This window comes from Oryctolagus cuniculus, chromosome 9 (genome assembly GCF_051225735.1).
Source record: "Oryctolagus cuniculus isolate XC-2025 breed Fujian yellow rabbit chromosome 9, ASM5122573v1, whole genome shotgun sequence".
Classification (NCBI taxonomy): Eukaryota; Metazoa; Chordata; class Mammalia; order Lagomorpha; family Leporidae; genus Oryctolagus; species Oryctolagus cuniculus.
The window spans coordinates 81907971-81924757 of record NC_142875.1 but is presented as its reverse complement, the minus strand read 5'-3'; the positions used below and the strand labels follow the sequence as shown (position 1 = coordinate 81924757).

The window sequence follows — 16787 nt, the reverse complement described above, 5'->3', positions numbered from 1 at the left end:
GGTGAAGATTTGTTAACCTGGAAACACAGTTACTATACAATTTAAGAGAAAAATAAGAAAATTATAATAGTGATCTTTTTAAAAAAATCCCTAGAAAATAGTGAATATTATTAACCAGGATGGGCTGTGTTTTGTCTTCTCAGGGTGATGAAATTTGGATTGTTGTCACCTTCGTTCTTTCACTTTCATTCAGTTTCCTGTTTTCCTGTCATGAAAATGTTTTCCAGCACTTTTTGTTTAAGACATATTTATTTATTTGCAAGTCAGTGTTACAGAGAAGGAGAGCCAGAGGCAGACAAGAGAGAGCTTCCATGCGCCAGTTCACTCCCCAAATGGCTGCAATGGCCAGAGCTGGGCCAGGCCGAAGCCAGGAGCCTCTTCTGGGACTCCCACATGGGTGCAGGGGCCCAAGGACTTGGGCCACCTTCCACTCTTCCCAGGCACATCAGCTGGGAGCTGGATTGGGAGTGCAACAACAGGACTAGAACTGGTGTCCACATGGGATGCCGGCACTGCAGGTGGAGGCTTAACCTAGGATGCCATAGCGCCTGCCCCTCCAGCATTTTTCTTAATCCTAGAACTCACTGAATCGTCAATGACCCTATAAGGGTACTTCAGAAAACTGATGGAGAACTTGAATTAAAAGATAAGTTCATTTTGGTACCAAAAAATTTTCAGAATATGTATTTGCCATGAGCTTTTTGATGATCCCTACATACAAGGAAAAAATGAAACTACAACTTTGTAGTTCCAACTTGGATGATGGATGAATGAGGGGGCAGACCCATTAGCATCCTAGTTAATGCTGAGTTCTGTTGACTGTATTGTGAGACCCATAATCACCTGCTAAAGGAGCCACTGCAGAAGGAAAAGATGGAAAATAAGGAACTGTATCAAAAGTGCGAAATGAAAACTACAGCCTTCTTAAATGAGTTAAGTCTTAGATACCAGAAAGGTTAAGTTGTTTTAAAACATCATTTCAGTAGCCAGAGTCCCTTGACTTGGGGGTGTTCTGAGATGAATAGAGCTATAGCAGGATTGGGGTGCACTGTAGCTTTCTTTAATGATGTGGAAAAATGCCGCTACTTAGCTCCTAAGAAAATCAGACCAATCTAACAGCTCCTCCAAGGTTACTCATTAATCTTTTACTCCAGTGAATCTCTTATTCAAAAAACCAGATGAAACCGTAATCATCTCTTAAATAATTTTACTTTGAGGAAGATGTCTTTTTGTTAATATAAAGGTACATTATATTTTTAAGCCTGGGAGACCTTCATATAACCCATTTGTGAAGGACTGTAGGACCTTGTAACTGGCCACTGGCTCTTTTTTTTTTTTTTTGTCTTGGAGTCCTCTGATTTGTGCTGCTCTCTCTCTCAGCCTTTTCACTTTAAATGAAACCTGTTAGAAAGCTGAATGGACAAATTAAGGCCATGTCTGGAGGGGACCTTGGGCTAGAGGCAGAGAGTGATTGTCTTCCAGGAGATAAAATTCCAGAGACAGTGTAAACCAGATTGAAATTTTAAAACAAACTACCAGAAAGCTACTGTTTGAAGTGAATTTAATGTCAAAAGATTCAGAGGGAAAACCATTTGTTATACTGCCCTAAAATTCATCTTAAAATAATGTTTAATAATCCATATTATATGAGGGTCCCTGAAAAAGTTCATGGAAGTGCATATAATGAAAAAACTATGCATGGATTTCAGACGTTGTTGGCACCAAAATAAACATCTTTTAATTCCATTTGTACCCTCACATGTTAAGTAAAACATGAATATATTCATTGAAAATAGCATTTGTCTAATACAACTTACAAAGAACCAAAAGCCTGATCTTATTTGGTGGACATGCTGATTTCCCCATAGAAGGGTGGATATGGATTAGGTTTTACAACTCAAAGGGGGTACAGACTCTTTGGGATAAGCCAGTGCCAAGGAATGGAATGGTTTTCAGTTTGTTAAGACACTGTGTGCTAGAAGTTCAGCCTACCAACCAGCAGGGACTCCTAGCAGATAGAAAGGCAGTGCTGCTTACTGAAAAGATTCTGTGAGCATCCACAGGTTGGGAAATGGCATTTTGGGAGAAACTTTCCACAGTGGATAATGATGTAGCTTACTGAGGTGAACATTTACTCCCTTCTCCTGTGGCCATCGTCCTTGAGGTTCCATGCTCATTTCATATTTGTATAAAGGTCAAAATTTTTTCTGTTAATAAGAATGTATTGTATTCTTAAAACTGCCAAGAGTATATTTTAAGTGCTCTCTCGAGGAAAAAAATAAGCATATGAGGTAATATATTAATTTGTTCAATTTAGCTATTTCACAATATGTACAGAATTCAAAATATGTTGTACATGATAAATATTTTGTCAAGTAAAAAAATTTTTTTAAATGCTCTCAACAAGCAAACTTTGTTTTACTATGCAAGTTAAACTTGGCATTTACGAACGGTCACTGTTGTGCCTTGCAGAATATTCAGAAAAGGTTCTGCTTCCTAACCTGCGATGCAGCCAGTTACCTTGGGGATAACCTCCGGGGAATTGGGTCCAAATTTGTCAGCTCTTCCCAGATGCTCACCTCCTGCTCCGAGTGCCCTACACTTTTTGTGGACGCTGAGACTGTGAGTATGCCAGGCCTGCACAGCTCAGATGTGGAACTCTGGGTTAGCATGTTGCTGTTGTGAGATAACTCCCGCGGCCTCCGGGTCTACAGAGTAATAACTCTATATCATCATTCCAGGCCACGGCAAGGCCACTTCAGAGAGTCAGGAGAGAAGTCCACCTCTCTCTCAGGACTCTGACTTGACCAGCTGTGCATATGGCCAGATAATCACCCTCCCCTGAGAGCTGAGCTGGCCAGGGACCCTGGGTCCTTCACTTTTTCCACCCCAAGTCTCATAGACTTGTGGCCCCCTGGAACCACCTGCCAAAATGCAAGTAATGCGATTAAGGATGATTATACCAGTCTCTGGCTGACTGCTGAATTGTGACTTTATGACTTTGCATCCCCATTACAGCACAGAATCATCACATTGGCTGAATAATGACCAAAGTTTAGAACCTAGGAGGATGTGCTTTAGTTTTAAAAGTCCCTGAAAAGTCAGTCTTTTTGAGAACTTGGTAGGTGGTTAGTTGTGACACAACAAGGAATACAAGAGAAATCATTCTATCATAAATTATTTTAATCCTGATTAAATATAAAATCAGTTTCCAAATTCTCTTTAGAGGTGTTCTTCACACTCCTTGGAGTATTACTGGATGATGATGGTGGAGCTCATGCAGAAACCAGTTATCATAGCTTACCAAGGGGCCTCTTTGGAACAACTGGCAAAGCTTGTCTACCTATAGCAATACAGGAAAAAATAGGTATTTCATAGGCATGGATTGGCAAGCTAGTGTTCAATCATAACTAATAGTGGAGCAAAATGGCAGATTTCATAGCTTATAAAAATTACTTCTAAATATACTATGCTTTTGTGTTGGTATCTAGTTATTTTAATATAAATTATTTTCCTGTCTTTAGCTCCTTTCTTGTGGACTTCTGGACAAGCTCAAGTTTAGTGTTTTAGAACTGCAAGAATATTTGGATACCTACAACAACAGAAAAGAAGCCACTCTCTCAGTAAGCTTTTTTGTTTCTGTTCAATGCTTTCAGTTAAAACCAAATGAATCCAAACCACTGTGAGTTCTTGGGGAAGTGTTATGATTAACCTGAGCTAGACTCTTTGGAGAGTAGAAGACAGGCTTCATCTTTTCCTCTAATCTATCATTTCCAATAATTCCAATTTAATGGTGGTAGAACTGTATATAAAAAAGAATATCTACAAAAGGACCATTTTCAACTTTCACTTTTAGACCTATGGATATCCTTGTCAAGAAACAGAAAAGTGTGTGTTTGCTTGATACGTCACCTTAATAATGTTGTACGTTTCTTTTTCCATTTCTTGATCATTTCCTTCCAGTCATGGTAGGTCTCTCTCCTCCTCTCAATCACTACTGATAGCTGTTTCTCCCTGTCCCTAAGGTTTCTCTTGGCATTTACTCCTGCTCTTTACCATCTATTTCTGGAAGGAAGAAAAAAAGTAAAATGTTATACACAGAATGTTCTAGAAACCATCCATGCAAGCTGCCTGTTTTCCGACTGCTGCAAGCAGAATTCAGTGGTCCAGTGATCTGAATAATACTGTGTACTGTCCAGTGATACCTACAGCTTCCTGTGATATGCCAGATAGAGCCTGGATTTCAAAGTCAAATGGACTTGGGCTCAAATCACAGTTCAGTTACTTAAAGGTTATGACTTTAGATAAGTGATTTACCTTCTCACCTCAGGTTCACCATCTGAAAGCCAGTAATAATAATAACCAAACTGAAGAATCATTTTAAGGGTATACCAGTTATATTTCCTGAGTCTTTTCTAAGAGACAGAGCTCTTAAATTAACTCATTTATTGCTGGCAATTTTATCATTACCCTTGTCAGCTTAGGAAGTGGGAGGGAGAGTAGGATTGAAGCTGTGATCTGAGGGATTCAAAGAGTAAGCCACAACATGATACTACCCTGAAAGAGAAATAACTTCTATAAACTGTTCAGCAAAGAACCGCCTACTTGGGAGATGTTCATTGTGAGATTACTAGTCTGGAGTTGTTTACTGATAGTGTTATCAGTGTTAGACTGGCTATTATCAAAATGACAAAAATAGAGATGTTCAGCTTTCATCTCCACTGGAACCCACTCAACCCCATAAGACACAGAGACCAAAGAGAGTGGTGTGAAGAGACGAATAAAGCACACTGGAAACATGACCCAGCCCTAGCATCAATGCCAATCCAGATATCTATGAAAGCAACACAGTCTAGATAGTCTAGATCCCTACAGATGAAAATGTCAGCTTTGTGGTCCTATAAGCCCTGGACAAGGACTATAATTCAGTGGGCAGCTGGCCACACACAGATGAGCACTGCAATGACAGTGTCCTGTATTACATGAGACGCTAGGATGACATGCTGTTTGACGCAGAGTGGACAGCTCCTGCTTCTGACAACTTAACTGAAGTAGAGCTATAAGCCGCCTTCTCTGAAATGGGAAAGAGAGGTGATGACTACAACCTTCACCTTGACCTCCATGATTTTCAAGAACAATACAACAACAATCCCAAGCTTGGTCAATAGAACCCTCTGCAACCCCATCACAGGGCCATTCACAGCCTGCTCATTTTTCTCATCAGCCAACTTGTCTTCTAAAGGAACCTATGGGAATAATTGTTCCAGCCTCCACCACATACTCCTATGATCAGTTCCAAGCTGTGAGAATGAAGGCTTTACAAAGGTACAACGCTACTGCCTCTGCTTTGGACCAAAATGGAGACCTGGACATACCCATGAGTGGGCTTGGGTCACACAGATGTTCAACTGGATCTTTCAGGACATAAATTATGCTTTTTGTAAACCCTTAGATCTGGCCTGAGTATAACATAGGGTTCTGTCTCTCAGTTTAACTTGCTGATAGCCAATTCCACAGCCTACCTACATTTTTGTTCCTTGCCAAATGATTCTACCATACCCCCAAGTTTCTGTGAGACAAATCCTTCCCTGCTTTAAAGAAGATCTCAGATTTCTGACCAAACCCATTCAGGTCACAGAATTTGTGATTCATGGAGCTCAATGATGAGGACAGGAAAGAGAAAAAATAGCCCCGAGGCTACTGGCAGTGTCTTATTTTATCCACACAATAGGATTTGAAGGCCAAGATAATAAGATTGAACACTGACTGAGCAGTCATTGATAGGAAAAATTAGTCTATACAGGAATTTTTCTTAAACCATACCATCTGAATTATACTTCAAATAAGAATGACTATGTTAATTCAAATGTTTTTAACAAGTGATTAACAATTTAGAGACATAATTTTATTGTTATGTGGGTATTAAAAATTAAAGAATGATGAAAACTAAAGGTACTAGAGACAACTGATATATCTGATGTGCAGATATCAACACAGGGATAGAAGAACTATGAAAAAGCAAGGCAATATGACACCTCAGGAGGAACACTAATATCAGACTCCAGAGAAAGAGAGGTTGACAAAATGAGTAAAAGAATTCAAAGAATGATTACAAAGATATTAAAAAAGATAAGTGAAATTAAGAAATCAATATGGGCTATGAATGGGAAATTCAGCAGAATGTTGAAAAAGAATCAAACAGAAATTTTAGAAATGAAGAACTCAGTAAGTCGGCTTTCAAAAACACAGTTACAAGCCTCCATAAGAGACTAGATCAATCAGAAGAAAGAATATCTGTACTTGAAGACAAGTCTTTTAAAATATCCCAGTTTTTTAAAAAAAGAAAAAGAATTATAGACAGCTTCTGAGACTTGGAGGACATCATGAAATGAACAATATTCAAGTTTTGGGAATCCCTGAAGGAGGAGAAAGAAGTAGCAGCACCAATTGTATTCAATGAAATAGTAACTGGAGGAATATATAGATGTCCAAGGAGGCCCATAGGATCCCAACAGACATGACTACAAAAGATCCTCAAGGCAAGCAGTGGGTTAAGCCACCATTTGCAATGCCAGCACCCATATAACATCCCGTGTAACAGTGCTGGTTTGAATCCTAACTATTCCTCTTCCAATGTAGCTTCTTGTAGGGAGGCAGAGAATCATGGATCAAGTTCTCTCTCTGTAACTCTTTAAAATAAATAAATCAATCTAAAAGAAAATACAACATGGACAGACATTGTAGCACAGGAGGTTAACCTGCATCCATATCAGAGTGACTGGTTCAAGTCCTGGCTCTCTGCATTACTAATCCAGCTTCCTCCTAGTACACCTGAGAGACAGCAGATGATAGCCCCAATACTTAGTTTCCTGCCACACATGTGGGCGACCCATATCAAATTCCTTGCTCCTGGCTTCAGCTTAGCCCATTCCCCACTATTGCAAGCATCTATATAACTCTCGTTCTGTCTCTCCCCTGCTCTGTTTTTCAAATAAATAAATAAAGTCTTTTTATAAAGTACAACCCGAAGAGAGAAGTTTGGGGATGATATAACTGGCACATGGTTATAATGCCACTGTGTCCCATATCAGAGTGCCTGGATCCAAGTCTCACCTCTGCTTTCAATTCAACTTTCTGCTAATGTGTACCCTTGGAGGCAGCAAATGACCACTCCAAGTACTTGAATCCCTGTCACTGATATGGGACATTTAGATTGAGTTCCTGGCTCCTGATTTTACCCTGGCACAGCCCAGATGTTGTGGGCATTTAGAAAGTGACAGGGGGATGGAGGAACAGTCGAAATTCAAACCAGCACTCTGATAAATTTATCCTTTGCTCCTCTGTCAATTCAGATTTCTGATAATGGGACTGGGAAAAATACATATCTTATTAATAATTTTTACATTTTCAAGAATTACTTTTAAGGGAGCATTGATTAGATTTACAGATTTCAACAGAAACTTTATAGGTCAAGAGGAAATAATAAATTCCACATTCTGAAAGAAAAAAAAAAGCTACTAACAAAGAATACTTTATGTCGCTCCCCCTCTTCGTGGAGGAACGACACAGGACCCTGCGCTGTTCTTTTGTCCGCTCGGCCCTCCCCGGGTTTGCTGCTGGTTCTTCCCGGGTTGGCTACTATCCCTTCCACCTCCGTGGAAGGGCAGTTCCCCCTGGCCGCATTCCCCACTTCCGCAGGGGAGCGGCACACCGCCGGCCGGCTCTCTCGGGGGCTGCACGGGTTCCCTTAGATGTTCCCCATAGATGTTCCTGGTGCATGCCGTCTCTCTCCTCCTTTATAGTCATCCTCCGCCAATCCTAACTCGGCTGCCCACACGCCAAGTACGCTGCTCTCCTCCAATCAGGAGCAAGTCCTACAGTTAATTGGTTGAACTGGAGGCAGCTGCGCGGAAGCTGTTTACTTCTCTCCCAGCGCCATATTGTAGGAGAGCAGATGCATAGAATAAGTCTTAATTCCAGTAACTTAGTCTAGTCCAAGCTGCTCCCCACAACTTTACCCACTGAAGGCTATCTTTGATAAATGAAGGAGAAATAAGGACTTTTCCAAGACAAGCAAAATATAAAGGAATCTATCACCACCAGACTAGCCTTATAAAAAATACTTAAGGGAATCCAACATCCAGAAGCAAAGAAAAATAACCAAGAAAAGACATGTGAAAGTATAAAATTCAGTAAAAAAGTATAAGACATTCAGAATATATAAAATATTTTATTAATGACCTAACTAAATCATTACTTACCAATAATAGCTTTGAGTGTTAACAGACCAAATGACAATTAAAGATATAGAATGGCTGAATGATTAAAAATTATAAGACCCAATGATATTATTTCTACAAGAAACTCACCTCACCAGTAAGACACATAGACTAAAAGTGAAAAGATAGATATTCCATGCCAACATACTTCAAGACAAAATTTGTAAAAAGAAATAAAGAGGATCATTATATAATGATCAAGAGCTCAATAAGATATAATGATTGTAAATGCACCTAATGTTGCAGCACCCGATTTTATAAAACAAACATTAGATATAAAAGGAGAAAGGTGCTCCAATACAATAATAGTCAGGGACTGTAACATCCCATTTTCATAAGTGAACAGATCATCTGGCCAAAAAATAAAATCAACTACATATATATAAATATTTATAAAATATTTACATTTTTATATATAATATTTATATATGTATAGTTTATATAATATAGACAAAACAAACCTAACTGACATTTACAAGACATTCCATGCAAGAGCTAGATTACATATTCTTTTGATCAGCATAGGGAGCATTCTTGAAGGTAGACTATATATTAAGCCACAAAAGAAATCTCAAAAAAATTTTTAAAAATTGAAGTAATATCATGTAAGAAGCTATATCAAACACACAGACAGCAAATGAACAATGCATCTCAAGAACTTAGAATAAAACCTTTTAAAAAAACCAAAGTCCGTAAAAAAGAAATAATAAAGATCAAACCAGAAATAAAATAGAAACTAAAATAAGCAACAATATCAAAGATTGATGAAATCAATATCATACTGGAAGTTTTAGTCAGAGCCAATAGGCAAGAAAAAAAAAACATTTATATAGGAAAGAAGGAAATCAAATTATTCCTGTTTGCAGATAGCATGATTCTATAGATAGAAAAACCCAAGGGCTTCACCAAAGACTGTTAGAACCAAGAAACATTCAGTAAACTTGTGGGATAAAAAAATCAGTAATAAGTATTATATTCCAGTAACAAACTCATTGAGAAATTATAGGAGCAATCCCATTCACAGTAGCCACACTAACAGTAAAATACCATATAATAAATTCAACCAAGAATGTGAAAGACCCTACAATGAAAACTATAAGACAGAAAAATGAAAGACAACCCATGCTTGGAACTGGAAAAATTAATGTTATTAAGATGTCCACAGTATCCAAAGCAATTTACAGATTCAATGTGATCTCCATCAAAATATAAATAGCATTTGTCACCAAACTAGTAAACAATACTAAAATTCACATGGAAGCACAAAAGCCCCCAAATAGCCAAAGTTATCTTGAACAAACAAAAAGCTGCCCACATCACATTTCTAGATGTCAGGATATACTACAGAGCTATTTTATCCAAACCATATGTTACTGGCCTGAAAACACATAAATAAATAAGACATAAACCAATAGAACAGAATAGAGCTCCCAGAAATTAATCCATTCATCTACAGCCAGCTGGTTTTTTGTTTTGTTTTTTAAGATTTATTTCATTTGAAAGCCAGAGTTAGAAGAAGAGAGAGAAGGAGAGCCCCTCCATCTGCTGGTTCACTCCCCAAATGTTCACTGTGGCTGGGGCTGGGCCAGGATGAAACCAGGAGTCTCCCACAAGGGTGCCAGGGTGCTAAGCACTTGGGCCATCCTCCACTGCTTTCTCAGGCATGTTAGCAGGAAACTGGATAGAAAGTGGAACAGCCAGGACTTGAACCTGTGCCTATATGGGATGCTAGTATTGCACGCTGCAGCTTAACCCACCCCTCCACAATACCAGCCCCAAGCCAGCTGCGTTTTGACAAAGGCAGCAAAACACACTGGAGAAAGAACATTCTCTTCAAAAAATAGTGCTGAGAAAACTGTATATCCACATGCAGAAGACTGAAACTTGACATCCTCCCCCGACCTCTCATTATGAGTGGATTTCACTTTTAAAAATCAACTTAAACAGAGCCAGTGCTGTGGTGTAGTGGCCTAAGCCTCTGCCTGCAGCCCTGGCATCCCAAATGGGCCCCAGTTGATGTCCCGCTGCCCCTCTTCTGATCCAGCTCTCTGCTTATAGCCTGGGAAAGCAGTGGAAGATGGCTCAAGTGCTTGGGCCCCTGCACCTACATGGGAGACCTAGAGGAAGTTTCTGGCTCCTGGCTTCAGATCAACCCAGCTTCGGTGACTGCAGCCATTTGGGGAGTAAACCAATGAATGGAAGATCGTTCTCTATGTCTCTCTGTCTGTAATTCTGCCTCTCAAGTGAATAAATAAAATCTTTAAAATAAACCAACAAAAAAAAATCCAAAGAAATAACACCTGAAACTATGAAACTACTAGAAAAAAATACATGGGAAACATTTCAAGATGTTTGTATAGGTAATGATTTTTTGGATAAGATTCCAAGAGTGCAGGCAATAAAAGCAAAAACAAAGGGGATTTTATCAAAGTAAGGCATTTCTGCACAGCAAAGGAAACAGTAAACAATGAAGAGACAGTTAACAAAATGTGAGAAAATACCTGCAAACTACTCATGTGAGAAGGGGTTAATATCCAGACTGTATTAGGACCTAAAAAAAATCCAACAACAAAAAAGCAAATCCAGTTAAGAAAATGGGCAAAGGATTTGAATAGATATTTCTCAAAAGAAGGAATGCAAATGGACAGTGAATACATGAAAATATTCTATCACTAACCACCAGGCAAATGCAAATCAAATCCATAATATCATCTCACCCTAGCTAAAGTGGCTAATTGCAAGAAGACAAAAAAAATGCTGACAAGGATGCAGAAAAACAAGAACATTAATATACTACTGGTGGGAATGTAAATTAATACAGCCATTATGGAGAACAGTATGGAGGTTCCTCACATCACTAAAAATAGATCTACTATAAGACCCAGCTGTCCCACTTCTCGGTACATATCTGATGGAAATAGAATTAGTATACCTGCACTCCCATGTTCATTGCAGCACTGTTCACAATATCCAAGAGATGGAACCAACATAGATGTCCATCTATGGATGAACTGATAAAGAAAATGTGATATACATATATAATGGAATGGTATTTTGCAATAAAGAATAAAGCAATATGGATGGGACTACAGATTATGTTAATGAAATAAGCCAGACGCAGAAAGACAAATCCCACATATTGTCTCTCGTATGTGGAAGTTAAAAAAAAAATGTAGTTTATCTGAACGAAGAATAATTACTGGAGGCTAGGAAAGTGAGGGCAGAGAGAGAAAAAAGGGATTTTGGAAAACGGGTACCCAAACACCGAAAGAATAGGTTCTGGTGTTCCACAGCATATTAGTGGGCTATAGTTCACAATAATGTATTATACGCTGTGTAAAGAACTGGAAGGCAGAAGCTGGGAGGCTCCAAACAGAAAGAAAAGGCAAGGAAATGGAAAGGCTAACTGCCTGCCTGATCAGTTTGCAGTGAGTGTATATGCTGAAATACTGCAACTGCATCCCGTGAATAAGTACAAATATTACATGCTTATCAACATTTTGAATAATTTTTAAAAGACAAAGATAAATGCTGGCAACAACATGGAGAAAAGGGAATTCTTGCATGCTGTTGGTGGGAATGTATGTTAGTATAGCCATTGTGGAAACCAGTATGCAGTTTCCTAAAAATGAAGCATAAAACTACCTGTGTGATCCAGCAATCCCACTATTTGGTATATATCCAAGAGAAATGAAATCAGTCTGTCAAAGAGACAGCTAAACTGCTGTATTTACTGTAGAACTAACTATTCACATCAGCAAAGAAGTGACAAGACCCAGTCTACCCACTGATGAATAGATGAAGAAAATGTGGTATATACAGAATGGAATAATATTCAACCATAAAAAGATTTAAATCTTGTGATTTGCAACAACAGCATGGATGGAATTGAGGTCAGACTAGTATTGCATGATCTCACTTATATGAAATCTTAAAAAATTGATATCATTGGCCAGCGCCACGGCTCACTTGGCTAATCCCTCCACCTGCAGCGCCAGCACCCCGGGTTCTAGTCCCGGTTGGGGCACTGGATTCTGTCCCAGTTGCTCCTCCAGTCCAGCTCTCTGCTGTGGCCCAGGAGGGCAGTGGAGGATGGCCCAAGTGCTTGGGCCCTGCACCCACACGCGAGACCAGGAGGAAGCACCTGGCTCCTGGCTTCGGATCAGCGTGTGCTGGCCATAGCAGCCATTTGGTGGTGAACCAACAGAAAAGGAAGACCTCTGTCTCTCTCTAACTCTGCCTGTCGAAAGGAAGGAAGGAAGGAAGGAAGGGAGGGAGGGAGGGAGGGAGGGAGGGAGGGAGGGAGGAAATCATAAAAGTTGAGAGTATAATAGTAGTTACCAGGGCCTGGGAGAGTGGTGGTGGGAAAAAGAGATAGTGAAAGATTGATTACCAAGTTAATAAGTTATAGTTTATAGGAATAAGATGTTCTTATATTCTACTGCACAATAGGATGACTATAGAGAATGATAATATGCTGTATTATGTGTGTGTTTACAATGATCTGAGCATTGCACAATGTATACATGTATCAAAACATCTCAATACTCTCTGTAAATATGTACAATTTTAAAACATCCTCAGGATATTGCTGAATTTACCTATGAATCTCTTTTTTCCTGACTACAGTGGCTTGCAAATTGTAAGGCAACATTTGCAGGAGGATCAAGAGATGGAGTAATTACATGTCAACCAGGGGACTCAGAGGAAAAGGTAATTAAGTCTATCAGAATGTATCTCTCTGTGCTCTGACATTGTGTGTTGGTTCTGATCTGCCTAAGAAGCATGGAACTTATGAAAGAGGTGGAACCAGTCCTCTCATGCATTCACACGAAACTCAGAGTAAGACAGAATGACTTTCAAGTCATGCATGACTGTGTTGATGGGATCTGGGATGCTTTCATTCTTTTTGGAAAAGTTGAGATATAAAAATAACCCTTTTTTTCTGGATACTACCTAACTATACTAATCATTTCCCAATAAATCTGTTATTAATTCAAAAAAAAGAAACAAAATTTCATTAGTTCTCCACTGAACCACTTAGTTCCTTCAACAAAGGAAATTTCTGTTGACTTTTCAGCAATCACTCAGATTTGCTCATTTAGAAAAGCTTCATGTACACACCTCAAACCAGCTGGTTGGTAAATGTATGCCATACTGTAAAAGAAAATGGGCAGAAGAATATAAATGAATTAAAATTACTCATTCTGTGGTTTGGTATTCAATTCTTCCTGTAGAGCCCACATGGCAGATACCATTGTTGAGCTTCTGATCTTATCAGAGAGCCAAAATTAATCAAAAATCATACAGGTATAAATTATAATGTTTCATTAAGGACAGTGAAAAACAGTGAACTATGAAAGCAAAGGCAACCTGATCAAATGAGAGAGTTCCTCTGTGAGTTTGTCATCTAGGGAAAAATATAAAATATGAGCCAAAGTTAGCCAGCTGATGAGGAGTAGAAGTGGCTGTGTCAAGACTTGGGGTAGAAAGGAACCTGGTCATGGCAAGAGCTGGTGGCTGGAAGTTCAGGAAGCAACATGGAGCACTTTGGGAGCTGTGCAGGACTTGGCTGTGTAACAACAGTGGTATGCAATTAGAAAGTTCTAACCACGGAGAAGAATAGATTAAGGCTGTCTTGCTCTGTCTACTGTGGAAACAGACTGAAATGGGCAAGCGTGGATTAGGGAAGACAAAATGGGAGGCTGTTGCTTAGGCTAGGTGGAGAAGGTGTTACCTTGGCACTACATCATCTCTACAGGGAAAATATTTTACATTACTTACCTCCCAGAGGATCAGAAACCATCTCTATGATAGAAACGGTATTTTAGTAAAAAGAAATCAAGTTTGGGGTAAAAATTTTAAGCCAAATACCAATGATTCAGTTCCAGTTTTGGAATTGTTACTGAACAAGTTTGCTCATGTGTACACCCACTGTTAAATTTTAGTGAAGAGAGCAGAGATTGAACAAGCAAACTGCAAAGCTGAGAAATATCTAGAAAGGGCACTGAAGTTTGGTTTGCATTTCTACATCACTGCCCTGCTAGAAGACAAACCTTTACATCTCTCTTTATTGTATACAGAGAATTTTCATATCTTTGAAGTCACTTAATCCTTCCTGGGTAGGAAAGTAGCAAAGTAACATTGGCCCAATCTATAGTTAAAGAAACCAGAGCTTGACTCAGTGTTATCTAAACAGTTTCCTTCAATCACCAGATCCTATTTTCTATAATAAAACTTGCATTAACACAATGCTGATATTTAGGATATTTAGAAACAAAGATTGAAACTAAATCTGTGACTTATTTTTGTTAATGCCTTCCTACTTAGCCCTAAGAATAACCAGGCAATCTAGTTATTCTGTTTCCCAAGCATTCAAATTTAAAATACATGTTTCTGTTGTGTTTATGTGTTATTTTATTTTCTTTAGTTGCTCCCTTTTTTATTCCCTGGTTCTTCTCCTTCAAACAAAGATTTCCCTTGTATTTGCTTATTTTTCATTCCCTCCGCATCCACTCTTCTTTGCTTCTATTTTGTAGTACTTCCCCCTTCCATATTGCTGTGTTTTGTTAAACCCAAAGGTTTAGAAAATAGAGTTCATGTATTTATCCACTCATTTATATGAAGATCTTCAAACAGCTCATGGAAAAAATCTCATTATGAAAAAATTATGCATGGATTTCCAAATTTTTGCACCAAAATAAATTTATCTCTTAATTCCATTTCCATAAAGTTTTTGAAGTACCCTTATGTGTTGCAACTCTGTTATCATTACAATAATGGCTTGAGAATTCAAAAGTAGAAAGAAGAAATTAAGTTTTGCTAGTACTACAGATGTATACAGCTCATTTGATCCCAACAGTCCTTTCAAAATTAGGGTTTTTCTAATTTTGCAGATAGAAAAACTGGAGAGACTAACTTTAAAGGCCATATTCTCTCCATTTGTCCATATTTTCTGTTGATGTTTGAAGCAAAACATTCACACAGGAAAAAGCTAGAGAATAATTTCTAGCATATAGAATATATCTAATCATGAGTGTGTGTGTGTGTGTGTGTGTGTAGAGAGAACAATGTCTAATATGATTCTGGGGCCTGCATAAGTAGTGAGCATGCATAGAACACCTAGAAGAAATTAAAGAGAATTTGTTAGGAAAAGAATTACAGATGGGCAAATTCTGAGTGTGGTGTCTTCAGTGTTATTGCAAAACCAACCAGGCTTTGATCCCATTGTTGGTATTAGCTCAGTATTTCAGAACTTTCCCAGGTGGCTCAGGGACACCCTGGAAACCACAAAACTCAGGCAATGACCAAGTGCCCAAGGAAGATGCTTCAGTACCATGTATGTGACAATTCTAGAGTCTGAGGCTAGTGTCAAAGGTGAAATGCATGCCACCTAAAGAGGATTTGTTAGTAAACCCTGTAAGTAATCTGGCCACTGGCCATGCAGTGCCACTCACACTGTCTCTAACTCCACCAGCCTTGCTGAACCACTGCTGGGCATTCTATCATTATATAACAATGAGGAACTCTTGTTCCCATCACAAGTAACACTCAGACAAAGCCAAAAAAGGATTATGAGAGCAAATGGAGGGGAATTCCTCACGTACCGGAGGTAAACTTTAGGAAGAAATGATGGTGTCACTCCATTTAAATACTGAGATATTAAATCCAGAGATGCTGGAGACATTATTTTGCTGACTAGAGCTACCACTTGGCTTCCATTCCAAAGCCAAACCTAAGAAACGCTTGGCCTCAAGGTACTACTTACCTTCAAGTGAATCTCTCCAACTCTTCTTTATAGGTAGGTTCTTTGTCTTCCAGAATAATTTGATGTTGTCAGTTATTCTGAGCACCTTTTATATGGAAACAAATAAAATGAGGATAAGTGAACTTATGGACGGGGTCTTTAGAAAGCTTATGGAAAATGGCATTATGATAAAACTATGCGTGAATTTCAATTTCAAATTTTTTTGCACCAAAATAAACATCTTTTAATTTTTCCACAAACTTTTTAAAGTTCCCTCATCTCTTGAAGAATCCCTGGATGCAAATTGCAAAGTGAACACACTGATAATTATTATGCATTTATATTCTTTTAAAAAAAATGTGTGCTTTATGAAACATTAGTATTTACCTGAGTAAATCCAGCAAAATAAATTCTTGAACCATTACAGAGATCAGTCTGTCAGAGATGGTAATGGGATTGGCACATAAAGTCTTCTCATTTGTCATACCCAACCTGGTCTGGTCTCTGCCAGTTGCCTGATTTTAGAATGCTGTGGAATTTTTTGTGGAAAAGAATATAACTCCTTGCTGGGTGCTGGATAACTTTTTTCCAATTTCTCTTCTCACCATGAAGTTGTAGACATCCAAAAAATGAAGAAAGGCTAGTGGCCTGTGACCTATAACCAATTCAGAGACATGTTATATTAAACTTGCACAATGCTTTAACTGCTTTAAAGTGTTTCAATTGACCCTGAATTTTAAAATTAAAAATTGTCACACATA

At 38.6% G+C, this 16787-nt stretch overlaps 1 protein-coding gene and 1 long non-coding RNA gene across 7 annotated transcripts in view; one reads left to right on the top strand and one right to left on the bottom strand.

Annotated features, from left to right (window-relative positions):
- FRY (FRY microtubule binding protein) overlaps positions 1–16787 on the top strand; it is a 499640-nt gene that overhangs the window by 469830 nt on the left and 13023 nt on the right. For all 6 annotated transcript variants that reach the window (XM_008273531.5, XM_089304252.1, XM_002720581.6 and 3 more), the window contains 3 exons: positions 2473–2622; positions 3525–3623; positions 12909–12992. In XM_008273531.5, the coding sequence (XP_008271753.4) occupies positions 2473–2622; positions 3525–3623; positions 12909–12992 (333 nt within the window). The remainder of the gene's footprint in view (positions 1–2472; positions 2623–3524; positions 3624–12908; positions 12993–16787) is intronic.
- On the bottom strand, positions 3929–16681 carry LOC149124636 (uncharacterized). The gene is made up of 3 exons (XR_016213341.1): positions 16414–16681; positions 16048–16132; positions 3929–4065 (listed from the first exon to the last, which is right to left on the bottom strand). It is a non-coding gene; the product is annotated as an uncharacterized LOC149124636 (long non-coding RNA).